Source organism: Prionailurus viverrinus, unplaced genomic scaffold (assembly GCF_022837055.1).
Source record: "Prionailurus viverrinus isolate Anna unplaced genomic scaffold, UM_Priviv_1.0 scaffold_38, whole genome shotgun sequence".
In the NCBI taxonomy this organism is placed as follows: domain Eukaryota; kingdom Metazoa; phylum Chordata; class Mammalia; order Carnivora; family Felidae; genus Prionailurus; species Prionailurus viverrinus.
In genome coordinates, this window is record NW_025927606.1 from 4349878 (window position 1) to 4377156 (window position 27279).

Genomic DNA, 27279 nt, shown 5'->3' on the forward strand with positions numbered 1-27279 from the left:
GGGGCCGCGGCGGCGGGGAGGAGCCCGCGGGGCGGGGCGCGCAGCTGCTCCGGGGCCCGGGTTCCCCCTAGCATCCTCCCCCCGAGCCCCGCAGCACAGGTGCGGCCCCGCCCGGCCCCGCGCGCGCCCCCTGCCGGTCCCGGGCCCTGCGGACCGTGTCTCCCGCTGCGGACCCTGGCGCATCCGGCGGCGGCGTCCCATCGCGGGTGCGGCTCTAGCGCCCTCTGCGCCCCCAGCGCGCACGCTCCTCCCGCAGCCGCGCCGACTTCCGTCCATTTGTTCACCCCCATATATTTATGGGGTGCCAGCTACTCGTCGGTGCTTCGCTGGCCATGGAGGGGAGGCACGAGGAGAGGCAAAGGCGGCGCCCACACCCCTGGCCTGTAAGCAAAGATTTGCAGATTGTGGCTAATACTATGGAGAACACATGTGGGTGGGGTTGGGCGGGAGTGTAACGGCGAGGCCGGAGTGGGGCGCGGGTGGGGGATGGGAGGTAGGGAGGTGGGAGCGGGCAGCCAGGGCGCCCCGGGAAGGCAGGCAGGATCCGGGCGCGTCGAGAACCGCAAACACACGCCCCTGGAATGCGTCCCTGTGTCAAGTTCTTTGTGCGCAATATCTCATTAATTCTCCCAGAGATCCAAAGAAGACGGTGTCCTGTTTTTCCAGGCGCAGACGTTGAGCACACAGAGAGGGTAGGTAAGCTGACCAAGGCTGCACAGCCAGGCACTGGAAGCCAGAGGGTCCGAATTCAAGCCCAAAGACTGCACTTTTATAAAAACAAAACCAACCACCGAGGAGCATCAGGGAGAAAGAGTTTGTACCCAGCTGGGAGTGAAAAAGGCCCGCAGAGGAGGGAGGTGGGTATGAACTTGGTGTTTGCAGGACAGGCACCCTCTCAAAGGCAGGTGGTCCATACAGTTTCAGCCACCCGAGGAAGGCCCTCGTTGCCCAGCCCAGCTCCAGTCACAGGGAGCCCACAGCCTTTGAGACTGTCAGTCCCCGAGGCTGGCTAATGGTTCCCATTGTTCTTTAGTTTACAAAACAAGTGAGAACAAAACTGCAGTTTGCAACCTTCTAAAATGATTTCGTGACCCTGTAGAACCAGCCCTTGCTGTGAGCCACTGGCCTCCATGTGACCCCAAAAGGGAGAGATTTGGATTTCCAGGGACAAAACTGAGTTCTAGGATGGGTGGTGGGGCCATAAGCAAGCCAGTGAGTGCCCTGGGAAGTTGGGACAGAGGATAGGTACTGGCTGTTCAGAGTGAGCTGGGGTGGCAGATTGTATTTTCTCAAAATGGTCACATTGGTATTTCTTTAAAAATTTTTTTTTTGATGTTTTTAGTTATTTTTGAGAGAGAGAGAGAGACAGAGCATGAGAGGGAGAGGGGCTGAGAGAGAGGGAGACACAGAATTCGAAGCAGGCTCCAGGCTCCGAGATGTCAGCACAGAGCCCGACGTGGGGCTCGAACTCACAGACCGCGAGCAAGATCATGACCTGAGCTGAAGTCGGACGCTCAACCGACTGAGCCACCCAGGCACCCCCAGATTGGTATTTCTGATTCCATTTCCAGAACCTTTCCACTCCCCTCAAGACACTCCCTCACCTATACTTTTCCTGCTTGAACCTGGGCAAGCCTTGTGACTGCTCTGGCCAATAGAGTGTGGCAGAAATGATGCCATGTGACTTCTAAAGTTGGGTCATAAGGGAGATTCACCTGTCCCTCAGAAGACCCCCTGGAACCTGGCCACCTTATGTGAGGAATTCCAGGCCACTCAAGACGCCAATGTGTGTGTTCTGGCCAGCAGTAGCCAGTAGACCGGACTTAAGTCCTCAGGCCATGGGGCAGACATGAGACCCGCCTTTGAGCCACCCCTCTGGGGGTGTTCTGTGGAGCTGAGGTGAGCTGTTCCCCACTGAGTCTTGGCTGAGTTGTAGACTCATGAGCAAAACCGATAGTGTTACTGTATCAAGCCATTACTTTTGGGGATAACCTGTTATGCAGCCACAGTAACTGTAATGGCAATCGTTTAATAATTTTCCCTATTTGAGAGATGGGTAGGTGGGTACAGAGGGGGTCTTGTCTAAGGCATCCCAGCTGGTGACCAGCAGGTGATCTGGTTCCAGAGCCAGTGTTTATTTATTTTGAACTTTTCATTAAGAACATTTTTAAACAAAAGGAGAGAGAATAGCACAATTAACCTGCTTGTACCCAACACCCAGACTCAGCAGTTACTAACTCATGGCTGATCATGTTTCCTCTCTACTATCAATTACCTCCCTTCATTGCTGGATTTTTTTGAAGCAAATCCTACACATTATATAATTTCATTTGTAAATACTTCACTATCTCTAAATGAGAGTCCAGTCTTCTCAAGTCCTCTGTTATCTTTTTTTTTTAAAGCTTATTTATGTAATTTGAAAGAGAGAGAGAGGGAGAGAGAGGGAGGGAGAGGGAGGGAGGGAGACAGAGAGAGAACAAGCAGGGGAGGGGCAGAGAAAGAGGGAGAGAGAGAATTCCAAGCAGGCTCCTGTTGTCAGAACGGAGCTCGACACGGGGCTCGATCCCACAAACCATGAGATCGTGACCTGAGCTGAAATCAAGAGTCAGACACTTAACTGACTGAGCCCCCAAGGTGTCGCTGAAGTATTCTGTTACCTTAACACCCAGGCATCTGTTGAGTTGACGTAGTGGTCTGCACTGGATCTTAGCCAAAAGGCCGAGAAGCGATGATGATGTAGTGGTCTGAAGCAGTTTACCTAACTGACCAAGTCAGCAGGCATGAGGAAGAGGCAGACACTAGACAATATGGTCAGGGGGTTTGTCTATGTTAACATTTGCTCTGTGATTTTGCAGGAAACTCAGATGCCATTTATCTGGGTTTCGGAGCTGCACAGCTTGATGCTGAATAAAAGTATCTTGAGCCACACATGTGAAGAAAAGGCTCTTTTCTAAGAATCTGAACTCAAATCCAATATGAAAAGCACAGGTCACTGTGGGCCTGTCAGGAGCCCGGGGAGTTGTCAGCCAGGGCTCTCTGTGGAACGATAAACTAAGCAATGCTGCTGCTTTTGACAAATGAATTCCCTGTCTCGTTATCCTGAGCTCACCTTCTTTTTCTTGCCCTTTTTGCTGAAAGGAATTCTTGTTAATGCATTTATTTAATTCAGAACTCCCAGACTTCTAAAGCAAAAAAGCCAGTCAGCATGAGGCACCTAGCATATTGGGTCTGCCAAAGTAAGTGTTAAATAACAATAATTACCCCTCCGTGTTACCCAGCTGCACTGTCTGGCCCGCCAAATTCCCTCTGGGAGGCCCTGGCATTGGGGGAGGAGGCCCCTATCAGGCCAGTGGTGTAGGCACAGGGACGTGACCAGACCTCACAAAGGCCTCAGGGCCTGCTATAAATAAATCATGGCTCTCTGCAAGGTGGGTCCTTCCAATTGGCTGCTCCATTCCAAGAGCAGTCATGGCTTCGGTGGGTAAACCAGGAAGCCCCTCAGGGTCCTCACTGTGGCTCTCGGATCACTGCCTGTGTGTGTGTGCCTGGGGCCTAAGCAAGCCCAGCTAAGGAGGCATCTTCTTCCTTGGGTGGGATTGGCAGATCCCTTCTTCATTACTCACACTTTGTCCCCAGTGCAACTCTCCAGGGCGAAAAAATTCTGGAATCTTCTCCATCCCCAAACAGATGGGAACATATGACCTGCTGCAAAATCACTAGTTAGGAAGATGTTAAAGGAGAGGGTGTACAAACAAAGAGGACAAACGGTGTGTAAAGATGGGCACCTGCTTATGACACATTCTTAGTCTTCTGATGGACAGGGAGTGATACACGTGGGCAGCAGGGTGGTGGCAGGGGTTGGAAATTCACCTGCAAAATCATATAATGATTTGCAGTTTTCAGAGCAAGGGGTTGGGAAAGGGACCTCCTAAGGCTTTTTCTGCAGTGCCTGTCTGGAAACCCCTGGCAGAGGTTTCTAGTTTTTCCTCACCACGAGGACCGGGGGCCACAGAGGAGGCCTCCTCTGGCAGAGCAGTTTATTTTTGAGGAGACACTTGCCGACTTCAAAACTTTGGAGCTAGCTGGAAAATACTTTTCTTTCCTATTTTTGTTTTGTTCTGATGGTTTGCGGAAACCCAGCTACCTTCCACCCTCACCGCGGCAGCTGGTGGGAGGAATTTTCAAAGGTGGGCGGGGGTGTGGCCCAGGGGCGTAACCTCGGCCCAAATTTGAATCCGATTTGCATAGCGTCTGGGAGCCTTGGGCGGCTGATTTTCCTTGCGGTCTCCCTCCTTCGTTGAAGGCACTCTTACTGAACACCTGGTATGTACTGTTGTTCTAGGCGCTGTACGTAAGAAGTGGACGAAACAGTTCCTCCCCCTCCGAGGAGCTTAAGTTCTAGTCGGGGAGACACGCAAAAAACACCATAATCCCCCAACGAAATGCGCTTAGGAGCTTCGGGAAGATCCAGAGTGCGGTTGACTCCAGGCCGCCGCAAGACCTACTCGACTCGGGCAACCCCGGGTTCCGCCCAGCGCGAGTTGCTAGGAGCTCGCCTCCGCGGCGGCGAGGGACTGTACCGGCTGGCCGAGTCTCGCGAGGATCTTCGAGGTTTCGCGCGGGACCGCCCATCGGTTGCCGGGAGACGCTGCGGCCTCCGTCGGGCGGGCGCCTCTGTCTGCAGGTCGCGGCGGGAATCCACCACGAGAGCCATGGTGAGGAGGCGCGGGGTACCCGGCTAGGGTCCCTGAGGGGGCCAGGGGCTCCTCGGTTAGACAGTCCTGCGCGCAGAGAGACCCCTGGATGGGGAGGCCTGGGGTCCCGGGACCTGTGCGCACTGAGACCCCAAGAGTGGGCAGGCTTGGAGCTCTGGGTTCCTGGAATTGAGGCCTTGGTGCTCTCCTGGCGTTCCCATGAGGAGAGCATGGGGCGCTACGCTTGCCGCATCCCGCATCCCGCATCCCGCACGCACGTTGAGCTGAGAGGTCTGGGATCTCCAGGCTCCTGTGCTCACCGCCCCCCCCCCCCCCAACCCCCGCGCCGAGATCCAGGGTTTGATGTGCAAGCCGTCCAGAAAACAGAACCTGGGACAAAAAGATTTCCCATTTGTTATGGAAGTCTCAGTCCTCCGATCCTTGGGCCCTAGGGTCTGACATTATAGGGTCCCGTGGAGCACAGTCGGGGTCAGGGGACACCCTAGGACGCCCAGTCTCTGGGATGGAGAGTCTGAGGCATACCGCAGTGGCTGGAGTTCCCGCTACAGCAAGGAGTACTGGACAGAGCCCCAGGATACAGGAACCGCTGTTTCCTTGGAGAGCCCCGTGGGAGGCAGGCCTGTCTGAGCAAGACGGGGAGCTCACCGCCTCCCCAGTTCTTCCTCCTGCCTGTCTCCTGTATTGGGGCCCTCAGCTGCCCTGGCACCCATGGTATAGACGCGTTCAGTAGCGCATTTTCTGGGATGTAGCCCGCGGGCCATCAGCTGGCGGGGAGAATGCCTCTCCAAGCCCCTGCAGTTGGCTGTGAATTGCCAAGTAGCGGTGAACCTTTGGGACCTTCTGATAGGGTGGACTTCTCGAAGGAGGAAAGATTTTAGTGGATGGGTCTTTTAAAATCAGCTGGAAAAGATCGCTAAAATTCTTTTTAAAAATTTTTTTTTCAATGTTTTTTATTTATTTTGGGACAGAGAGAGACAGAGCATGAACGGGGGAGGGGCAGAGAGAGAGGGAGACACAGAATCGGAAGCAGGCTCCAGGCTCCGAGCCATCAGCCCAGAGCCTGACGCGGGGCTCGAATTCACGGACCGCGAGATCGTGACCTGGCTGAAGTCGGACGCTCAACCGACTGCGCCACCCAGGCGCCCCAAGATCGCTAAAATTCTTATGTGTATCACTAGCTTGTGGGAATATGGGTGATTTTCCTATTCACTTTTTGCTTTTCTGTGTTTTCCAAGATATCCACGTAAAACTTTTTTGTAATCGTAAACATGTTACAGAGACGTGTAGACATGCATGTACACACGTGAAAACATTAATAGGGACGTTTAGACACACAAATATGTTACAGAAACATGTAGATTCATGCACATGCAAAAGCATGGGTCACAGAGTTGGGAGAAGTCTAGGCATAAAGACAGGGATTTGGAAATTCGGTACCTGCTTGAGTGGCCCTTGAGAGGTGAGTGGAGGTGGGAGGTTTCTCTCATCTTGTCAAAGTTGTTAAAAGCAAGTGACACTAAGAGCAGGTCCGTGTGGTGAACCATTTATAGCACACCCGTGGCGAGTGCTGTCTGCTTCAGCTCCTGACAAGGCTTCTTTCGAGGATTTATTTATGTATTTATTTTAATGTTTAAAATTAATTAATAATAAATAATGTTTATTTACTTGTTTGTTTATTTATTTAAATGTTTGTTTTTGAGAGAGAAAGAGAGACAGAGCACGAGTGGGGACGGGGCAGAGAGAGAGGGAGACACAGAATCCGAAGCAGGCTCCAGGCTCCGAGCCATCAGCCCAGAGCCCGACGCGGGGCTCGAACTCACGGACTGCGAGATCGTGACCTGAGCTGAACTGGGCTGCTTAACCGACTGAGCCACCCACATACCCCAAAGATTTTTTTTTTAAGTTTATTTATTTTGAGGGAGAGACAGCGGGAGCCGAAGAGGGGCAGAGAGAAAGAGAGAGAGGGAGAGAGAGAATTTAGAGCCTGACATGGGGCTTGATCCCACAGACTGAGATCATGACCTGAGCTGAAATCAAGAGATGCTTAACTGACTGAGCTACCCAGGCGCCTCTGATTCTCTGAAGGAGTTTTATATTTGGAAGAAAGGAAGACTTCTATTACCACCTGTGATCATTGCTATGGAGACATTTCCCCTTAGACTTATTGAAGAGTTTCTTGCAGGTTTCTCTATGGTGGTGACCAAGCATTATAGCCAACATAGTAACGTTTGGCAGTGTGGTATCGGGGTTTGTCCTGGCCAAGCACATTTTGCATCTACACCAAGGAGGTCTCTGCCACGTACCAAGGAATGGATTTGGAATGAGTTCCCCGTCCCCTCCTTTCTGAGGGAGAAAATGTTCTCTTCTAAAAAGGAAGATTTTTTTCCCTTGTTTCTCCAGAGGTGTCAACAGAGAAATGTGTGGGTGGTGAAGGGTGGGGAAACCTTAGGGCGGAGTGATGTGCTCCAGGTGGGGCATGAGACAGTGAGCAGTAGGACAGAGGTACCACGACAGGTACTCCTCTTCTGGTGAGCCCGGGAATTCATCAGAGCCAGGCCTCCCTGTCTTACCCGATCATCTCTTCTTTAATCAAAGGCGCCCAAGAAGAAAGGGAAGAAAGGGAAAACCAAAGCTACCCCGATTGTTGACGGGCTTGCTCCGGAGGACATGAGCAAGGAGCAGGTGAGCAATTAGGTCGGGATGGGACTGGCGAGTGTCGTTCGAAGTTGTCTCTGGCCGTTTGTCTTTCTGAACTTCTTTTTTTTTTTTTTTTTTTTAAATTTTTTTTTTAATGTTTATTTATTTTTGAGACAGAGAGAGACAGAGCATGAACGGGGGAGGGGCAGAGAGAGAGGGAGACACAGAATCAGAAGCAGGCTCCAGGCTCTGAGCCATCAGCCCACAGCGGGGCTCGAACTCACGGACCGCGAGATCGTGACCTGGGCTGAAGTCGGACGTCTAACCGACTGAGCCACCCAGGCGCCCCTTTCTGAACTTTTTACAGACTGTTGCCCACTGCCTCCTCGTCCACCTCCCCTCAGTGTGTTCCTGCACTCGTGTCCAAACCAAGATAACACCTCTTCCCATTTCCATACGTTTCGTCGGCTCCAAAACTCTCAAGCACAGTACAATTTAAAAAAGGCATCAGTGCAGTGAAGACATTTTTAAATAGGGTGGTAGCAATTGGGAAGGAAATGATTTTCCAAAATAAAAACTATTTTTAATTTTCTGTATATCCTTTCAGTCTTATCCTTTTATGCACCTGATGCTTACTGAGCTGTTATATGCATATATAATATTGTTGTTTATTTTATTTGCATTAAACAGTAGGAATTATTTTAAGCCACTTACCCATTTTGGCGACATTAAGGACCAGAGAACGTAATTATCTAATTATAATTCCAGTGAAAAACTGCAGCACGTGGTGAACCATGAGAGCAGGTGTGGTGGCCCCCGCAGCCTGTGTTGGTGACTGACCCGTGAGTGAGTGTCTGCTATAGGCCTCTTGAGGGTCCCATGTCAGCTTGTGGGTTGGTGTTAATAACTCCCTTGATAGTTTTAAGACATAAATACAAAGGAGACAGGGACAGTGACATGAGCTGAAGTTGATGAGCTGGACAGAGGCCCTTGTACACTAGTGAAGGGTTGCTTTATTTTACATGCGGGGGAACCTCAAGCAGTTTAAGGAGATGGTGATGGGTTCTGGTTTGTGTTTTGGAGAGAGGGTGGGGCTGCTGTGTGTAGAACGGACGGCACATCACATTGCCATCAGTTGAGCTGTTTCTCGTCTCCCCGTTTACTTCTTGTCCCTGTGGATACAGAACTGTGACACAGCAGTGGTTAGGTTGCACATGTGGGCACTGACACCTCAGAACTGTCTAGGGTCCAGGCAGGGGTGAGGGACTGGGGACAGCTGCAGTCAGTTCATTGGATGGTTACCTTGGGGGCACTGGGCTCCAGTGTGGTCTGTTTTCTGCTTTTCAAAGAGAAGCTAGAAATCTGGATATTTATAAGAAACCTAAATATTGAGGGAAATCTAAGACTGTGAGGCAATCGAACTAGGTAGGAGCCTGGTTTAGGCTATCTGTTTGAGTCTAGATACGAAAGGTCTGTGCCATGAGGACACTGTCATCTGCTGAGCCCCTCATCAGACCCCCATGGGGAGGCAAGCCCCACCCAGGTTCCCCACCACAGAGCTCTGGTTGCCCCTCCTTGGGGGCTTGTTATCTTGGCCTTCTCTCTTCTTAAAGTTTTTAATTCATTTTATTTATTTATTTTTACTTTTATCTTCTAATGTTTTATTTCTTTTTGAGAGAGAGAAAGTATGAGCAGTGTAGGGGCAGAGGGAGACGGGGACAAAGGATCTGACAAAGGATTTGCTGAGAGCAGAGAACGCGATGTAGGGTTCAAACCCATGAACCGTGAGCTCATGACCTGAGCTGAACTCAGACGCTTAAGCAACCGAGCCACCCAGGCGCCCCTCTCTCTCTTTTTAAAAAATGTTTATTGGGGCGCCTGGGTGGCGCAGTCGGTTAAGCGTCCGACTTCAGCCAGGTCACGATCTCACGGTCTGGGAGTTCGAGCCCCGCGTCAGGCTCTAGGCTGATGGCTCAGAGCCTGGAGCCTGTTTCCGATTCTGTGTCTCCCTCTCTCTCTGCCCCTCCCCCGTTCATGCTCTGTCTCTCTCTGTCCCAAAAATAAATAAAAATGTTGAAAAAAAAATTAAAAAAAAAAAAAGTTTATTTATTTGTGTGGGGGAGGGGCGGAAGGAGAGAGTGGGAGAGAATTCCAAGTGGGCTCTACTTTCAGTGCAGACCGTGTGCATGACCCTGGGGTCATGGCCTGAGCCGCCATCAAGAGTCGGACGCTCAACCAACTGAGCCACTCAAGCTCCCCTTGGCCTTCTCTTGAAATGAGAAGTGTGGTTTCCCTGTGGGGAATGGGGTTATCAGGAGAGAAAAACTTCACACTGAGTGGCCTGAAGTTGTGCTCTGAAGATGACTAATTCTTGATGGAGATGAAATTCCCAAGAAAGCCAAGAGCCAGCCCCACGTAAAAAAAAAAAAAAAAAAAAAAAATTAACCTATTTGGAGATTTGCAGTGGGCTTCGGACAAAACCTTTTTGACTGTTAGGGGTTCTTCTGGGTTTGTCTATTTTTTTTGCTTAACATACCTTTAAAGGTGAGCGTTTGTTTATTTATTTATTTAAAGTTTTATGTACTTATTTTGATAGAGAGCAAGGGAGGGGCAGAGAGAGAGGGGGAGAGAGAGAATCCCAAGCAGGCTCTGTGCTGACAGTGCAGATACGGGGCTTTAACTCTCGAACTGTGAGATCGTGACCTGAGCTGAAATCAAGTCGGATGTTTAACTGAGCCACCCAGGCACCACCAGAAGGTGAATGTTTTTTAATTTAGCATTGTTTTGTTAACGTGTGTACATGCTGCTCCATCATTTTCATATTTATGTGTCTTTGGGCCATATAACCTTTTAGTAGATTTACTCTAATTTCTCAGCCATTTCCGTATTTAAAATCATCTCAGATTACTTCCTTTAAACTTTTCTTGCTGTTGTAATAATGGTGTGGCTAATGTCTTTGAGCAGATAACTCTTGTATTTTTTGGTTCTTTTTTTTTTTTTTTTTTTTAATTTTTTAACGTTTATTTACTTTTGAGAGAAAGAGAGCATGAGCAGGAGAGGGGCAGAGGGAGAGGGAGACACAGAATCGGAAGCAGGCTCCAGGCTCTGAGCTGTCAGCACAGAGCCCGACGCGGGGCTCGAACCCACGCACGGTGAGATCATGACCTGAGCCGAAGTCAGACGCCCAACTGACTGAGCCACCCAGGTGCCCCAACTCTTGTGTTCTTTTGAGGAATTCCTCTAGTATAAATTCCTGGGAATGGATGAAAAGATACAGTCATATTTTGATTATTGGTTACATTCAAGGTACTTCTGCTATTTTCTGAATTATGTCCTGTCCTCGGGACCTTTCTAGCATCATATTTTAACATCTCACTTTTAGTTTTTACTTGTGTTTAGGTGAGAACGGCCTTTCTTTCTTCATCGCAGTGGGCAGGGGCGGGGGGAGGGCCCTGCTGGGCCTCACGGCTGCGCTCTGCCCGGCAGGTGGAGGAGCATGTCAGCCGTGTCCGCGAGGAGCTGGACCGTGAGCGTGAGGAGCGCAACTACTTCCAGTTGGAGCGGGACAAGATCCATACCTTCTGGGAGATCACGCGGAGGCAGCTGGAGGAGAAGAAGGCTGAGCTGCGGAACAAGGACCGGGAAATGGAGGAGGCTGAGGAGAGGCACCAGGTTGAGATCAAGGTAAATGCAGCTGGCCTGCCCGTCCCTGCTGGACATACCGTATGGCACAGAAGAACGGGGCTCGAGCAGGGGGGCATTTTGTTGCTTGCTTTGGGGTCACAGCCCTTTGTATCCTTTACACTGGGAAATGAAGGTTTGTTGTTTTTTTGAGTTTATTTATTTTCAGAGAGAGAGAGAGAGAGAGAGAGAGAGAGAGAATGAGTGGGGGAAGGGCAGAGAGAGGGGGAGAGAGAGAATCCCAAGCAGGCTTCATGCTCATCGCAGAGCCTGACATGGGAGATCGTGACATGAACTGAAATCAAGAGTTGGACACTTAGGGGCGCCTGGGTGGCTCAGTCGTGTGAGCGACCAACTTCAGCTCAAGTCATGATCTCAGGGTTTGTGAGTTCGAGCCCCGCATCGGGCTCTGTGCTGACAGCTCGGAGCCTGGAACCTACTTCCGATTCTGTGTCTCCCTCTCTCTCTGCCCCTCCCCGACTCATGCCCTGTCTCTCTCTGTCTCAGAAATAAATAAACATTAAAAAAAAAAATTAAAAAAAAAAAGAGTTGGACGCTTAACTGACTGAGCCACTCATGAAATACTCATGAAAGTGTTTTTTATAAAAGGGTATGTGCACGGGGCACCTGGGTGGCTCAGTCGGTTAGGCGTCCGACTTTGGGTCAGGTCATGATCTCCTGGTTCGTGAGTTCGAGCCCCACATCAGGATCTCTGCTGTCAGCTTGGAGCCCATTTCAGATCCTCTGTCCCCCTGTCTGCTTCTCCCCAACTTGTGCTCTCTCTCTCTCTCTCTCAAAAATAAATAAAACATTAAAAAAAAAAAGGATATGTGTCTGCAGGTGAGCATGCACGGGCAGGTGAGCAGGCGAGTGTGCGTGTGCAGGGGTGTGGGTGAGAGTGTGCAGGGAAGCAAGCGGTGCTCTCGCTGCCTGCAGGTGTACAAGCAGAAGGTGAAGCACCTGCTGTACGAGCATCAGAACAACCTGACAGAGATGAAGGCTGAGGGTGCCGTGGTCATGAAGCTGGCCCAGAGGGAGCACTGCGCACAGGAGGGTGCACTGCGCAAGGACATGCGGGCGCTGAAGGTGGAGCTCAAGGAGCAGGAGCTGGCCAACGAGGTGGTGGTGAAGAACCTACGGCTGGTAGGTGTGAGGGCCGCCAGTGCCTGACTGGCTGCTGGGGACCGTGAACTCCTGATTAGTTAACTTACCTGGGAATTCATATTTTGCTTAGAAGCTTCCTGCATTTTGGGAATTAGTTGAACTATTTAAGAAAAAGACAAATCCCATTTGGGGGCCAAGTACAGAATTTTATTTCAGATCTGAGCAACAAATGGACTTCCCAAGGGGAAAATCCAGCCTAGGGTCCTCTTCATGTGCTGCTGACACCTGACACCTGGCTGCTTTCCCAGGAGTCTATCAGGTGCATTTAGAAACATACAGAACCAGGGCGCCCGGGTGGCTCAGTCGGTTGAGCGTCCGACTTCGGCTCAGGTCATGATCTCGAGTTTGTGAGTTCGAGCTCTGTGCTGGGCTCTGTGCTGACAGCTCAGAGCCTGGAGCCTGCTTCGGATTCTGTGTCTCCCTCTCTCTGACCCTCCCCCGTTCATGCTCTGTCTCTCTTTCAAAAATAAACAAACATTAAAAAAAAACCAACATATGCAACCATTAACATGTCTGGTATGCCAGCCCCTCCGTGGCCATGGCAGTTTGTCATGCAAGCTGGGTTCATAAGCACCTGGCTAACTTTTTGGTCCTTTCTGAGTGAGGCTTGGGGGTTCCAGGTGGAGGTTGAGATTCATTTGCCTGGTGCCCATAAGGTGCCAAGCCCTGTTCTGATCTCTGGGGACATATAGGGAACAGGACTGAGAGAATGAACTGCCCACGTGTGGTTGACAGTCCAGGAAGGAGACAAAAGACAGAACGAAGTGTTGGATACGTGGAGCACGTCCACAGGCATAAATGCTGTGGGAAGAGCAGTGCGGGGAAGAGGATGCAGTGGGTTGAGGGTAGGGTTGTATTCTTCTACAAGGAATTCTGGGAGTGTCTCATTGAGAAGGTGACATTTGGGCAAAGGCTGGAAGGCGGTGGGGCTGAGCCAGGCTTAGGGAGACCAGGTCTGGAGAAGGCATAGGGGATGGGCCGGTGTGGAGGCCCAGAGGAGCAAGGGGCAAGGTGGCTGGGCAGGTAGGTCAGAGCTTGTCGGCATCAAAAGCCACAGTCAGGACCCAGCTGTTGACCTGGGTTTAGTTGGGGGAACTTTGGAGGTTTTGGGCAGAGGGAAGATGTGTCTGACTTTGGTTTTCTGAGGTTCTTCTTGGCCGTGGGTTCGGAAGATTTGGCAATACGTTTGCCTCATGCTGGAGGCACCGCAGCCTCAACTAAGAAAAAACTTTGCAGTGAAGGCTGACAGTGAAGTCTTGGACCTATAAGAATAGTCTGGTCTTTGCTGACAGACAGATTTCCAGTGAATTTGGTGATGTGAGGCTGTCTGCTTACCTGAGGCCTGGATATGGAGTAGTTATGTGGTCAGAATTCCCCTTTGTGCAAAAGTACTATCCTATAAAAAATAATTAAATTTTCTATTCAAAACCTCTCTATATAACTGTGAAAATAACTGTGAATGCTGCTCTAAGTCACAGCTGAAGCAGGCCGTCAGGCATCTGGAGAGAACCTGCGGCTCCGTGTAGACATGGCCCGTGCTCTCCGACCTGTGGGCAAGCTGAGTGAGGGGCCAAGCACGGTCAGTGTTTAGCACGTCTGTTAACATTCGGTCATTAACCAAGGAAAGTGAATTATGAAACACGGAAGTTACCAAAACCACGTTATTCTGAGCCTGGTCCAAGAGCTCGGAGATGAGGGGAACCCAGCACCCTCCAGAAACAGCGCAGAGTTTCCGGAGTTGGATTTTCCATACCACCGAGGAGCAGGGCCAGCCCCAGGGAGAGGCTTCTGTGTGTGTCTGTCACCTAGTAACGGCCTGCTTCTCTGCCTTTGCAGAAGCACAGCGAGGAGGTCACCAAGATGCGGAATGACTTCGAGAGGCAAGTGCGAGGTCAGTTCCTCACATGCGTCCTGTCAGAAGGAAATTTACCTCTAGGGCCTGCTCACCCAGGGCACAGAAACCAGGTTAAAATGGCCTAGACACGCAGAGAGAAAATGTAGTTTCCAAGGCTGACGGATTGCCCAGAATCCCGAAACAACTTACTTCCACGCAAGTTGTGGAGGCTGTGATTACCACCTACGTCCCTACTCCTGGCACAGATCAGCAGTTTGAGGCACGTGGCAGTTATTGTCTTGTGGGCAGTATTCTTAGAATAGTCTTTTCATGGCTTCTGGCCCGAGGAGGCTCCCGTTTGAGAAGTCTGTCGGGTTCACTAATAAAGCTCTAGAGTCGGCCTGGATGACCACCGAGCCGTGGGATCAGCTGACACTTGGTTTTGGGAACCCTAACCCCGGGATTGATTATCAATGCCTGCTACAGGCAAAGGAAGGCAGACAATGGTGTGTGTGTGCTGAATATGTCATCTGTGAGCCTCAGCAGAGAGAGGTCCACTCAAACCCGTCCTGTGCTTTGCCCGCTCTTGTGTGCACAGCCTTCATCCCGGTGGATGTTCCTGGGCCGTGTTTAGAAGTCCCATCTATTCTTTTTTTTTTTTTTTTAATGTTTATTTTTTGAGAGAGCATGAGCAGGGGTGCAGAGAGAGACAGAGGGAGAGAGAGGATCTCAAGCAGGCTCCATGCTATCAGTGCAGAGCCAGACGTGGGGCTCGAACCCATGAAACATGAGATCATGACCCAAGCTGAAATCGAGAGTCGGACGCTCCACCTACTGAGCTGCCCAGGTGCCCATAGGTTCCGTCTATTCTGATAGACACTGGGCCCCCTGTTCCTCTGCTAAGCTGCCCTATATGTGCTTCTGCCTTTCAGAAATTGAGGCCAAGTATGATAAAAAAATGAAGATGCTTAGGGATGAACTTGACCTGAGGAGAAAGACTGAGATCCACGAGGTGGAGGAGAGAAAGAACGGCCAGATCAACATGCTGATGCAGCGGCATGAAGAAGCCTTTACGGACATCAAGAACTACTACAACGACATCACCCTCAATAACCTGGCTCTCATCAACTCCCTCAAGGTGCTGCGCTAGGGCCGGCTGGGCCGGGGGCCCCAGACACTAGGTCTCCACCCCGTCGGGCCCATTACTCTCCTTTTAAAGATGTTTGATGGTGCCCCTCTGTCCTTGTTTGAATTCATAATGGAGCCTCTCCACACCTGTGGCTGGTGGCAGCCAGGATGTTGCCCTGACTGTAGCGTAGGTGGGGCTCGTGAAAAGGACACATTCGACAGGTGGAAGCTTCCTGCGGAATCTGTAGTGGGAGCCCCAGCATGGCTGCACAGGTGGTGTCATCACCACGCAAGTGCTGGCAGGGACAGAGGTCCCACGGTGGGGAATGCCCCTCGGGTCCCGGAAAAGTGTAATCTCAATTTGTGTGGAAGCAGCCTTCCTAGAAGATTCAGAATAAGTGAAGACTGCAAAATTACTCCGTGTTTATACACAGAACAGGTCTTCAGGACCGTCCTTGGTGGGCAGGAGGGCTCCTGGCTCTGCCCTCTGAAGACCTCGGCTCTGCCTGCCGAACCCCTGCCGCACCCCTGCCGTACTTGTGCCAACAGGAGCAGTTGGAGGACATGCGCAAGAAGGAAGGTCACCTCGAGAGGGAGATGATGGAGGTGTCCGCGCAGAACAAGCGCCTGACAGACCCTCTCCAGAAGGCTCGGGATGAAGTGACTGAGATGCAGAAGAAGCTCAGGAACTATGAGAGGGACAGACAGACCCTGGTTGTGAGTTTCTGCCTGACTGTGCCTCCCTCCTGGCACTTCCTTCTGGGCTAGGAGAGGAGGGACATCAGCAAGGTGTCTCCTGGGTCCCAGAGCAGGGTCGGCCTTTAGGGCAGGACTGGGGGGCTGAATCTCAGCCTCTCTGACTGGTGTCCTCCATGGACAGGATGTTAAGCTGGTGCACGTTCTGGGCAATAGGTGTTTCCACCAGCCTGCTGCGGGGGGCGCTCAGCTGCTTGTGTCCTTGAGCCAGTCCTTCGTTCATTCATTTGTTCCTTCATTCATTCTGTCAATCTCTACACTGAGGATGGGGCTCGAACTGACAGCCCTGATCCAGAGACACCAGGTGCCCCTGAGGCAGCTCTCTTCCACAATTATTTTTGGCCTTGCCATCCCCCAGGAGCCTGCATTACGTGGACGCCTGGTCCTGAACACTTTGTCCTCCACCTTTCATTTTCTCTCCAGCGCACAAAAGCACGTTTGAAGGTTGCCGAGAAAGAGCTAAAGGACCTGCAGTGGGAACACGAGGTGCTGGAGCAGCGATTTCTCAAGGTGAGCAGATGCCAGGCCGGCATCCCAGGGACCCCCAGTCAGGGAGAGACCCTTCCTGTAACCCTGGCTCGGCCATTGGTTTCAGGAAGCCTTAAAACCGCGGCTGGGTTTCTAGGTTCGAAAGCTGGGAGTCCTGTTGTCCACTTCTCACGCTCTGCAGCCTTATGAGGCAAAACCCTGTGGTACATTCTAGAGAAGACCCAGGGTCTCACAGAGCAGGTGCCCTGCTGGGAGACCATCACCCCCAATTCTCTTTCCCCCTGGCTCACCTCTGAAGCACGTGAAGGGTACCTGGCCCTTGCATCGAGGGTCTTTTCCATGTATGTACATGTGTTTAAGTAGTAGACTGTCGGGCACACATTGTAAAGAAGTCCTGGAGCCCTGCCGTCTGTGAGTGAAAATGAGAGGGCCCTCCTGCTATGCAGTGCTGGTTCTCACAAGTGGTAGCAGCTCCTTGAGTTTTGTGCAGACTTCTTCCTGTGCACCCTTATGTACGGGTGGCTTCATGCCTTAAGAACGCTGTGCTTTTTTTTTTTTTAACCTCACCTTGATTGTGCTGTCTCCAGATTGTACACACAGAACAGTCATGTTCGGCTCTGTGCCAGAACGCTCCATTTAAAAAAAATTTTTTTTTTTTACATTTATTTATTTTTTGAGAGACATAGAGAGACAGAGCACAAGTTGGGGAGGGGCAGAGAGAGAAGGAGACACAGAATCCGAAGCAGGCTCCGGGCTCCAAGCTGTCAGCACAGAGCCTGATGCAGGGCTCGAACTCCCAAACTGTGAGATGATGACCTGAGCTGAAGTCTGACGCTTAACCCAGTGAGCCACCCAGGCGCCCCAGAAGGCTCCATTTGTTATGCAGCCACTTCCCCTGGAGAGATGTCTTTGTTTTCGTCCTTTGCTGTTACAAACCACTGCCACTGTCCTCCTTTTAAGTTTACCTTTGTGCAGGGGTGAGCATCTTTTTTTTTTTTTTTTAATTTTTTTTTTTAACGTTTATTTCTTTTTGAGACAGAGAGAGACAGAGCATGAACGGGGGAGGGGCAGAGAGAGAGGGAGACACAGAATCGGAAGCAGGCTCCAGGCTCTGAGCCATCAGCCCAGAGCCCGACGCGGGGCTCGAACTCGCGGACTGTGAGATTGTGACCTGAGCCGAAGTCGGACGCTTAACCGACTGAGCCACCCAGGCGCCCCTGAGCATCTCTTTTAAAGTCAGTCCCTAGCAGTGGCTTGTTGGGCCAAAAGGTTTGTGTTCCGAATTTGGGTAGAGGCTGCACAGAGCGTTGTTCTGAGTTATGACTCTGCCCAAAGCACCCAAGGGGCCACTTCCTGCCTGAACCAGATGTCACTAATTCAAAACTTGCTGATGTGATCGGGTGGAAGATGTCTCGTTGAATGTGCTTTTCTGAGGTACCCTGTGAGTGGCACACATGCCAGGCAGAGCAGTTCCGTCTTTATAAACTTTGGTTAATTCAGGTTTTGTTCCTTTTCTCACCTGATTGAGATTCATGCTCACAGACAGTGATTATGGAATGGTCCAGATTCCTCAGGTACATCCCATCATCCCATCAGATCTAGAGTCACCTTCTTCAGAGATGCCTCTGAGGGTCCTGCAGGCTGCTGACTGGCCAGGAGAAGGACCCTTGAGTCACCAGTGAGATGTGCCCTGCGCCCCCCCGTGCCCCCCCCGCCCCCGCCATTGCTGGCTAAGGGGGTGTGCATTTGGGGAGGAGGAAATGGAGGCTGACTGCAGAGGCTTGCGTTGGAGCCTGTGCACTTTGCCCCCTTCTCTTCTGTTTGAGTGTCGTTCGTGGTATGTGCCAAAGTCAGTGTTTCCTGAGAAAACCAAGCGTGTCGATGTGTCAGCAGATTTTGAAGACCAAAGGGATGGACTGATTGAAGTGAATCGAGGGAAAACTGTACAGTAAGGAGAAGGAGAAGGTGCTGCAGGTTTGAGCATAGCCCTCTTCTCTTCCTAGCTGTAAGACATGTTTTTTTTTCTTAATTTTTTTCAACGTTTATTTATTTTTGAGACAGAGAGAGACAGAGCATGAACAGGGGAGGGGCAGAGAGAGAGGGAGACACAGAATCGGAAGCAGGCTCCAGGCTCCGAGCCATCAGCCCAGAGCCCGACGCGGGGCTCGAACTCACGGACCGCGAGATCGTGACCTGGCTGAAGTCGGACGCTTAACCGACTGCGCCACCCAGGCGCCCCAAGACATGTTTTTACACACGTAGAGAACATTCTGGAAGGAGTTACATCATGGGTTCACATGGAGGCCTCTGGGAAGTTGGGTTAAGGGGCGTTCACGTTTTATACTTACACACAGTCTTGATTTTTCTTTAAGGTGCTCAGTGAAAGGAAAAAGAATCGGAAGATGAAAAAGAACACTTCTATTTATTGACAGGCTGGTCTCCAGATCTGCCTCGTGGGGCATGTTCTAGGATCCAGGGCTGGCAGAGGGAGTGGATGGATCCCCACGGGCCCCACTCCCAAGCATTGCTTGCTGGAGTTTGATGCCTTGGATGTGACGTAGGGGTGATCAGGGACATGACTTTCCTGAGCCTCCTGAACAAACCCAGGGCCCCAGCCTCTCTGTGGGGCTTCTCCAGCTCTAACGAGGGTGCCCTCCTACCTCCTGAAACAGCTTAGTAGACGAGGGTCCAGTTAGTGTTTCCTCCTGCTTTCCACAGTGTGGATGGCTGCAGCCCTTTAATCCCGTCACAGAGAGTGGGTGTGGTGGCAGTGTAAATGACACCCAGCCCCCCCATCCGTGGGTGGGCCCTGGTGAATGGAGTTCACTCGGCAGAAGTGGTATGTTCCGGCCCAGGGAAGAGGCGGGAGGGGGCTTCTGACCAGTGAGATGCTTCCGGGGGAGGTGGCCTCTTTGTCCACTGCAGCCTGTCCCTTGCAGGTACAGCAGGAGCGAGATGAGCTGTACAGGAAGTTCACCGCGGCCATCCTGGAGGTGCAGCAGAAGGTGGGCTTCAAGAACCTGGTTCTGGAGCGGAAGCTGCAGGCGCTGAGCGCTGCTGTGGAGAAGAAAGAGGTGCAGATTAATGAGGTGCTGGCGGCCTCCACCCTGGACCCTGCTGCCCTGACCCTTGTGTCCCGCACGCTGGAGGTAGGCCCCAGGCGGGCTCCTGGCGAGGTGCTGGGCTGGAGCCTCATGTCCTTGCCCCCCAGTAGGTGTCCTGAGCTTGGGTTGGGGGTCGCTTGTTTCGTGTGTTTGTGTCCAGCCTCCGTCATTCCGGTGGGGACCCTCAGGTGGTGTTGGGAGGGTCATGGGTTTCCTGTGGCCTGAGCATAGATGGGGCTGCAGATGTCTGCTCACAGGCCCGTGTGTGCCATCAGGCTCCCCAGGTTCTCTCTTACTGGCTTTGCTCAGGTCTGAGGTCTTCTGCAGTCCCCTCCTTAACCTCTCAGCCCTTCTGGCCCTGAGCCCCACTGCCCGTCCAGTTCTCGAGATGGGTTTAGTTCAGCCTATCAGGCCCTGGGTTTCTCAAGCTGCTGTGGGCCGGCGCTCCTCGGGAATTTGGCAGCAAACCTAGAGACAGGCCTGGGGGACAGTCGGGCCCATGAGCTCTCAGCTGAGACTACTGCCACAGTCTGCCTGGGTCGCTTTGATGTCCGGATGTAGGCTGTGGGCAGTTAGGATGGGGAAATGCAGGGCCGTGGGCAGTTAGGACAGGGAAATGCAGGGCTATGGGTGCCCCTTTGTGGTGGCGGGTGCTGTGGCAGGGTTCCCAGAGGGAGTTATGTCTGAGCAAAGGCCACGAGTTCACAGTTCCTCGTGGTGCTCCTCTATGCTGGAACCATCTTGGGCACTGGGGACAGCAGTAAACAAGACAGATGGGGCCCGGGTGCCCATGGGCTGGTGGGGCCAGCTGAGAAACCCTGGCAATAGCTGCCAGCTTTGGCTCAGCAAGCGAAAGCCTGACAGCACCTGGCAGGCCGTCTTGCCTGGAGCTGGGCCTTGTATCTCTGTTCCCTGGGCCTAGTTGGGGCATGTCACAGAAAGAACGGGTGAGGCTGGACAAGGGGTCTCTGGGCTGCCGCGGGAGTGCGGCTGTGCAGGGATCCTGGCCACCTGGGTGACCTACTGTAGCTGCCAGGCCTGAGACAACCCCAGGTGCAGTGCCCTGGGGTGCCTGGGGAGACAGACGCGGGTGTGCATGGCCCCAGAGAACGCAGCTGGTCTGCATGTCTTTATGGAGAGGCCCAGTGAGGAGAGGCCAGCTTGTCCCAGAGGTGGATCCTTCCAGGATAGACGGTGCCTGTGTGTGTCTGCCTTTCCTTCATGGAGAAACAGATCTTCGGAGTTAGGGGCTGCTGGCTGCTTCGGTTTGCGCAAGCGTGTTTCATCCTGAGAAATGGCACACATAGCATTAAAAAAAAAATGTTTTATTTATTTATTTTGAGAGAGAGAGAGAGAGAGAGCGAGAGAGAGTGAGAGCGAGCAGAGGAGGGGCAGAGAGAGAGGGAGAGACAGAGAATCCCAAGCCGGCTCTGCACTGACAGTGCCGGAGCCTGATGCTGGGCTTGAACCCACGAACCGTGAGACCATGACCTGAGCCCAAACCAAGAGTCAGACGCTTAACTGACTGAGTCACCCAGGTGTCCCTACACAGGTAGCATTTTTTAGGTGATTTGTCCCTGTGTAGTTCAGCTGAACATAAACCCCCCCTTTGCTCACATGACACCCAGGCCCTGAGGATTAACTCTGTGTCAGGCCACTTCATGTTTATGTAAAGCATCCTGCACTGGCCTACTGCCCACCTGGCCTTGACCTTAAGCTTGCAGCTCCCACTTGGTTGTATCCTTGTGAGCCCCTTGCTGCTGCTTGGGTGTTGGGGGGAGTGCAGGGCTGAGGCGAAGGGAGCAGAGCCAGAGGGATGGGGGTGATTCTCACGCTGTTGGCTGTGCCCCTGGGTTTGGGGCTGGTAAGGAAACATGGAAGGTCCTGGGTGGGGCAGACTGGATCAGAGAGAACCCTCTGGGAAGGTGGGAGGTGAGCTGGCACTGAGTAGGGGTGAAGGACTTATTGCTGGTGGAGAAGTGCTGAGGAGTCCAACGTTATGTAGTGGCCATTTCTGGATGAGACCAGGTGCTGCTTTTGGGCAGCAGTGAGTCCTGGCTCAGGGGGTGGCAGGGCCAGGAGGGCCTGAGTCACTCAGGACAGGCTCTCGGGGCCTGTGGTGGTGCAGCCACATGGGAGGGGCCTAGTCTGGGCTGGCAGCACCATGGACTTGGGTCTGGGGGCCCATCTGCATCCTTGTCCTTGTTTGTGTGTGAATCCCCTCGAACACCGGCCGGTGGGGAGCGAGGGCCCTGTTAGAAAGGTCAGGACGGCTTTCCTGCCTCTACTTTTGGGAGGGGCAGCTGGTCTTGGAGCTGGATGAGGCTGTGTTGCCGGCACTCATGATGAAATCAGTCCGGTCCTCAGTGGTTGCTGCAGCTGGGCCTGTGGGCCAGGGTCACTGTGGGCCAGGTGGCAGCTCTTGCCTTTTCTGGACACTTACTTCTCTGGCCAGGCAGGAACCCTCCAGGCAGCAGGTAGGGGTTCAAGGGGACTTCCCTGGGCCGTGGTTGGCCCGGCTTCTCTAATCTCTTGTCCTCACTTCCCACCATCTGGACAGTCGCCATCTGGAGAGGCAGATGGTATTTTCCCTTTCTCCTCTGAAGACCTTTCTGTGCTGGCTGGCTGCGCCCTGTGTGGATGCACACCGTGATGGGGTCAGGCTGCCATTCCCTGGATGTCTGAGGTCCCCTGCTGGGGCTCCCAGACCCCTGCCAACCCCTGTCTACCTCAGCTCAAAGACAAGCTCTAACTCACATCCACCTTTCTCTCCTTAGAATGTTCTAGAATCAAAGAACAACACTATCAAGGACTTGCAGTATGAGTTGGCCCGGGTCTGCAAGGTATGAGGAGCCTCCTTGACCCTCTCTCAGGGCCCCACCTGATTTACACTTTGAGGCATACACAGCCTGAGGCTGTCTGGGCCTTCTAAGGGTCACTGTGTGTGTGGACTGGGTCTCTGATGCTGCCACGGGAGTGCGGTTGTGCTGGCATCCTGGCCACCCGGGAGACCTGTAGCTGCCAGGCTTGAGACAGCCCTGTCTCAGCTCTGGCGATGGTCCTGGTGTCCCTTACAGGGGCCTGCCCAGTGGATGTCTGCTAAATGAGGGCGCTCTGTCCCTGTCTCCCTGTTTGACCCTTTACTCTTGCTGACCTGGCCTCTGGGGTGACTGGATGGGCCTCCTTTGCTTCTTCTGTGTAGGGGACAGTTACGAGTCTAAGCTTCTCTCACTCCTTTGTAAGTCTGACGAAAGCTGCACCCCGTACCCACACCAAAGCCACCAGCAGTGTGGAGGCCTCCCGCTGTTGGGGAGTGGCAGGGAGTGCCTTGACCCTTCTTTTGTCTGCCTCATGAGCCCCAGAGGCCTGGGCCCTCTACCCAGTATTCACTCCTCTGTGGGTGAGCCCCCAGCTCTGCCTTGGCTTTGCCTATGGGAAATGCAGACATAGCGCTGCCTACAGATACATTTATCTCGAGCAGCCACCCCGTGAGTGTGACTCAGATAAGCCCATAAACCTGCCGGTGGACATTGCATCCTGGTTCTACTGTGCACCCTGGGTTGTGGAACCCCAGGAGGGAGGCAGTGCCTGTCACTGGCGCTGGGCTCCAGCACCCGTGACCAGATCTCCCTGAGCCTTTCCTCAGCCCTGCCCATCGGGACACTTCCCTTATATGCTTTGGCATCCCCTGATACTTAGATCTACAAAATTAGAACCATCTACTGGTGTGTGCAGTTCTAAGGGAATGTATCTGATTGTCAGGAGGTCCGACCCCCAGAAAAAGGTGAGAGCCAGGACCTAGCCCCCAACTTCTGTCTGGAGCCCAGCCTGAGTTCACCCTTTAAATCTCAGCTCCAAGCATCAGCACCTTTTTCTTGATAATGGTGAGGATGATGTCAGACCAGGCTCCAAGCATTTCCTGCGCATTTCAATCCCTTGTAACCAATCTGATGCAATTAACTCTTTAAAAAGTATCCATTTTCCAGAGCAGGGAACAGGAACCTTGCCTGTGTTGGCCCCACCAGCACTGTTGCCCAGACCTTAGCCTTCCTGGGATCGGGGGATGGAGGGCCGCCTGCACTCTCCACCCACAAGGCAGGGAGGGTCATATACACGTGGAGGGTCATGCCTGTGAAGTCAGGGATGACTGATTTGAATGAGAAATGCCTGGCAAGGAGCCAGGAGCACGTTCAGACTATAGTTCTGCTCTGAGTCTGTATCTTCTGCTTCAGTTTCCCCATCTGTGAAACAGGAATAATGGCAGCGTCTCCCATTGTGGGTTAGCTGAGTTATGTACGTGAAGGTGCTTATGATCAGGTGTGGCGTACCGTGAGCCGTTGGTAAAGGTTAGCTTTAAATGGTTTTCCTCCACCACCCTCCTGTGCCCTCCAGAGCTGAGTAAGGCCTGGGCTAGAGTCACCCTCGGTGTGGCTCCGCCCCTCCCGATGCTGCTCTCACCCCACAGGCCCACAGTGACCTGCTGCGCACCTATGAGGCTAAGCTCCTGGCCTTCGGAATCCCTCTGGACAACGTGGGCTTCAAGCCTCTGGAGACGGCCGTGATTGGGCAGACGCTGGGCCAGGGTCCCGCGGGGCTCGTGGGCACCCCAACGTAGTGCCCGCCTGGGACTGCTCCCTGGATGACCCTCCCTTTCACCAAGGACAGGAGCGGTTTGTCTTTCTATTTGTATCGTCTGCAAATGAAGTTTTCCTACATTTGCTGTGTGTCCTGTTGCCTGGCTACGTGGAAGAGAGGCACCTCCAGGACCCGTGGTACCCTGACCACTTCCTTCCCTGCTGCCCTCCTTCCCACCTCGGGCCAGGGCAGCACCAGCCGAGCCCAGGAACCGCAGCAGCCTTGCAGATGTCAGCACTGACTTTATTGATGCCTGAGACTCAGTGGCTACTGGAAAATGGGGGGCCAGAATCTCCCGCAGGGAATGTGAACTGGTGCCCTCTGTTGAGGTGTCCCAGTGAGCTGTGGGGATGGGATTGATGCTCACAGGCCAGCAGTTGTCCAGAGGAGGCGATGGCTCAGCCACTAGCTTCCTCGATACGTGGTGTAGGACCACGGGCTCAGCAGCAGGGGCACATGGAACCTGTGGGTCTCGTTGGTGATGGTGAAAACGACCTGAGAAGCAGAGAGGGCACCGGGACAGAGTGAGGGTCCGGTGCAGCACACAGGCAGCCCAGACTGTGGACCAGGGGCAAAAGTTAAGTGGGGCTGGAGCCCCGAGGGCCAGATGAAGCCAGTGGAGAACTGGAAAATGGTGAGGGCTGCGGATGGGGCTGAATCCTCCCCTGGAGAAAGCCCTTAGCTTGGGGAACTTGAAGGATCCGCCCTGAACAGGGTCAGGTGAGTGCCTTTGTCCACAGGGGCTGAGTCACTTTTGGCCCTGCCCCACAGCTTTACCCAGGGACAGGGCAGGGATGGGTGTGTTGTGGTAAAATCCCTGGACACCTTTCTTCTGAGAGCTCAAAGCAGGTGAACTCACTGCTTGCCACCGCCCAGGGAGAGGTGGGACCAGCCTGCCCACTGCAGGAATCTTGGTGAATCACAGGCCTCCACCCCTCTGGCCCACCCCCGGCCCTCACCTCCACATACGGGTAGAAGCTCTCCTGCCCCCTCTTCTTCCAGTAGCCCTCAGTGTCAAAGGACAGCTTGTAGGTGCCTGCCTTCATCGGGCCTGGTGGCAGGAGCCCCGGGCAGCGGCCATCCGAGTCGGTGTAGCTGGGGAGAGTGGAGTCGGAGGGAGTGAGGAGTCACCCCTGCCTGGCTCTCCAGGGTCGGTCGGCCCATGGCCTCAGACGCCTCCACAACCTGAGTCACCGGGAATGCCCTGCAGCAGGCCACGTTCTAGGGCCTGGGGTCTGGAGCAGCTCGGGGACACCACTGCAGTGTCTTTTTAGGGAACTCCAGTACAGAGAAGCAGAAAAGGAAAAAAAAAATCTATTCCATGAGCAACAGTCCCTTTATACTGGCATATATTTTTTCTAGATTTTCTCAATGCATAACTATGCTTATTCATAAACTTGGAAAAATACCCTAAAATGGATTATTCTATTCATACTGTTTGATAGCTTGCCCTTTTCATTTAGTATATTCTGTGTGGCTTTCTGGATCAGTAACTGTCCCCAAACCCCCATCCTCATGGTGGCCTGTTTCCAGCTGTACCGAGTGTCTGAATGGAGGGTTCTGAGGGCCTGGCGCTTTGCTCACTGATCAGCCCCCAGTCACATCTGGAAAGTTCTCCCATCGTTCCTGCCACCTGTGCTTTCAAGTTTCTGTGCTGTGACTGGAAGGGGGAGAAGTTGGGAATGGGTCTCTAGGACCCTGCGGGGGACCCCATATACTCCTTCAAGAACCTGGAACCCCAGCCTCTGCGAAGGGGCGGGGGGGGTGGGGGGGGTGGGTGAGCTCTCTGTCCTCAGGCCCTGAACCCTTGGGGCCCAGCCGTCCACTCCCACCACCAGAGGGAACCTGCCTCCTTCAGGAGACTCACGGGGCGGTCCCAGCGCTACAAGGCAGGGCCTGGGCTGGGCCCAATCCAGCGGAGCCTGGGGCAAGGGGCCAGGGCCTGCCGAGCCGCCCACCTTTTGCGTGCCTCTCGCTGCCTTAGTCTCCGCGACTATAAAAGGGGTAATTATGGAGCCTGGCCACAGGCTGTAGTGAGAATAAGAACACAAGAAAAGTGTTCAGTGCACTGCCTGGCACAAGGTTACCTGTTAATCACGGGGACAGTGAGGCGTTCAGATGACACTTCAGGCCTCAGCCAACCCTGCCCTCAGGGAGAGGCAAGCCCTGGCTCCCGGCCCAGTAGGCACTGGGGCTGTGAGGCCGCACCAGTGTGTTCTTTGGCCCCAAGGCTGAGGGGACCATAGCACGGTGGTCAGCACTGCCATCCAGCCCACACTTCCTGGCTATCTGGACTCTCTGTGACCCTCAAGCCTACCTTTTTCTCAGCTCCGTCCACTGCTGGCCATGGTCCTCGAGCCTGGACAGACGGAGGCAGAGGCCCTGGGCTGGGAGCCCTGAGGCCGTGTCCAGCACATGCGTGGTCAGCGGGCTGCTGACCAGCTCCATGCCTCTGCCCTGAACCACGAGAGAGGGACAGGGATGAGCGTGTGGGGCCCAGCCCTGCGTCCGCACTGGCGTAGAGACGGCAGCCTCGGAGTAAACAGCCCCAGAGGACAGAGTCCCCAGCTGCCCCTGGACCCTGGAGGGGGCGGGGTTGGGCTGGAGTCGCTGAGTCAGCCACGTGAGGCTGTGGGGCTAACACACTGAAAAACGCTTCATAAACAATGCTGGTCTGACCCCCGTTGCCCCACACTAGACCCTACTAGGGCCCCCTCCCCTCCGCCCAGCCACTGAAGGGCATCTCCACACACGGGCTTCCTTCTCCAGCCAGTCAGTGCGGGCAGGGGTTGGTCAGACCCCATCTCCTCGTTCTCCCAGAGCCCCTGGCTCCTGCGCCACCTCGGACCTTAGCCCCCAGGCCGCGACGAGCCAGGAACCCAGCGTCCTGACCCGCCCCCTACCTCCGAGGAGCCCAGGTGTCGCTGGAGCGCCCGCAGTCGCGAAGCGGCCCCCGAACTCATGCCGGAGCCGCCCACGTCCACCACCCCTAGAACGGTGGTCCTGAGCGGTGGTCCTGGGACGCAGGTACCTGCCCGAGTCCGCCCCTGCCCTCACCCTGGCCCCTCCCAGGACCCGAGGGCCACGTGTCGGGCCAAACCCAGGTGGGGGGCGCGGCGCGGTGGCGGGGAGGGCG

At 53.5% G+C, this 27279-nt stretch overlaps 2 protein-coding genes across 12 annotated transcripts in view; one reads left to right on the forward strand and one right to left on the reverse strand.

The window, feature by feature from the left end:
- Positions 1-25575, forward strand: part of GAS8 (growth arrest specific 8) — a 64506-nt gene extending 38931 nt beyond the window's left edge. For 5 of the 10 annotated variants that reach the window (XM_047846137.1, XM_047846136.1, XM_047846135.1 and 2 more), the window contains 11 exons: positions 4343-4715; positions 7311-7397; positions 10839-11036; positions 11970-12176; positions 14034-14088; positions 14964-15169; positions 15709-15876; positions 16339-16425; positions 19344-19553; positions 22286-22351; positions 23974-25575. In XM_047846137.1, coding sequence (XP_047702093.1) covers positions 4443-4715; positions 7311-7397; positions 10839-11036; positions 11970-12176; positions 14034-14088; positions 14964-15169; positions 15709-15876; positions 16339-16425; positions 19344-19553; positions 22286-22351; positions 23974-24123 — 1707 coding nt within the window. In that variant the 5' untranslated portion in view covers positions 4343-4442 and the 3' untranslated portion in view covers positions 24124-25575. Of the gene's footprint in view, positions 1-270; positions 384-633; positions 693-4342; positions 4716-7310; positions 7398-10838; positions 11037-11969; positions 12177-14033; positions 14089-14175; positions 14312-14963; positions 15170-15708; positions 15877-16338; positions 16426-19343; positions 19554-22285; positions 22352-23973 lie in introns of those variants that run through there. The other 5 variants (XM_047846138.1, XM_047846139.1, XM_047846140.1 and 2 more) reach the window with 5 other exon arrangements.
- On the reverse strand, positions 24366-27277 carry LOC125158772 (5-hydroxyisourate hydrolase-like). Of its 2 annotated transcripts, none has more exons than XM_047846147.1 (4): positions 27047-27277; positions 26461-26600; positions 25113-25238; positions 24366-24638 (listed from the first exon to the last, which is right to left on the reverse strand). In XM_047846147.1, exons 1-4 carry the CDS (start codon positions 27104-27106, stop codon positions 24584-24586), a joined length of 381 nt encoding a protein of 126 aa, XP_047702103.1. In that variant the 5' UTR covers positions 27107-27277; the 3' UTR covers positions 24366-24583. The 2 variants fall into 2 exon arrangements, with proteins under 2 accessions (XP_047702103.1, XP_047702102.1); XM_047846146.1 differs by having other exon boundaries at positions 25103-25238; positions 27047-27263.
- Positions 27278-27279: the final 2 nt, after the last annotated feature.

Bases quoted from the DNA above. Each gene is read 5' to 3' on its own strand.
- LOC125158772 (XM_047846146.1), bottom strand. From the start codon at position 27,106: ATGAGTTCGGGGGCCGCTTCGCGACTGCGGGCGCTCCAGCGACACCTG. The intron at 26,601-27,046 runs GTAGGGGGCGGG...CTCGTGGTTCAG, and splicing joins GACACCTGGGCTCCTCGGAG to GGCAGAGGCATGGAGCTGGT. The intron at 25,239-26,460 runs GTAGGCTTGAGG...CACTCTCCCCAG, and splicing joins TGGACGGAGCTGAGAAAAAG to CTACACCGACTCGGATGGCC.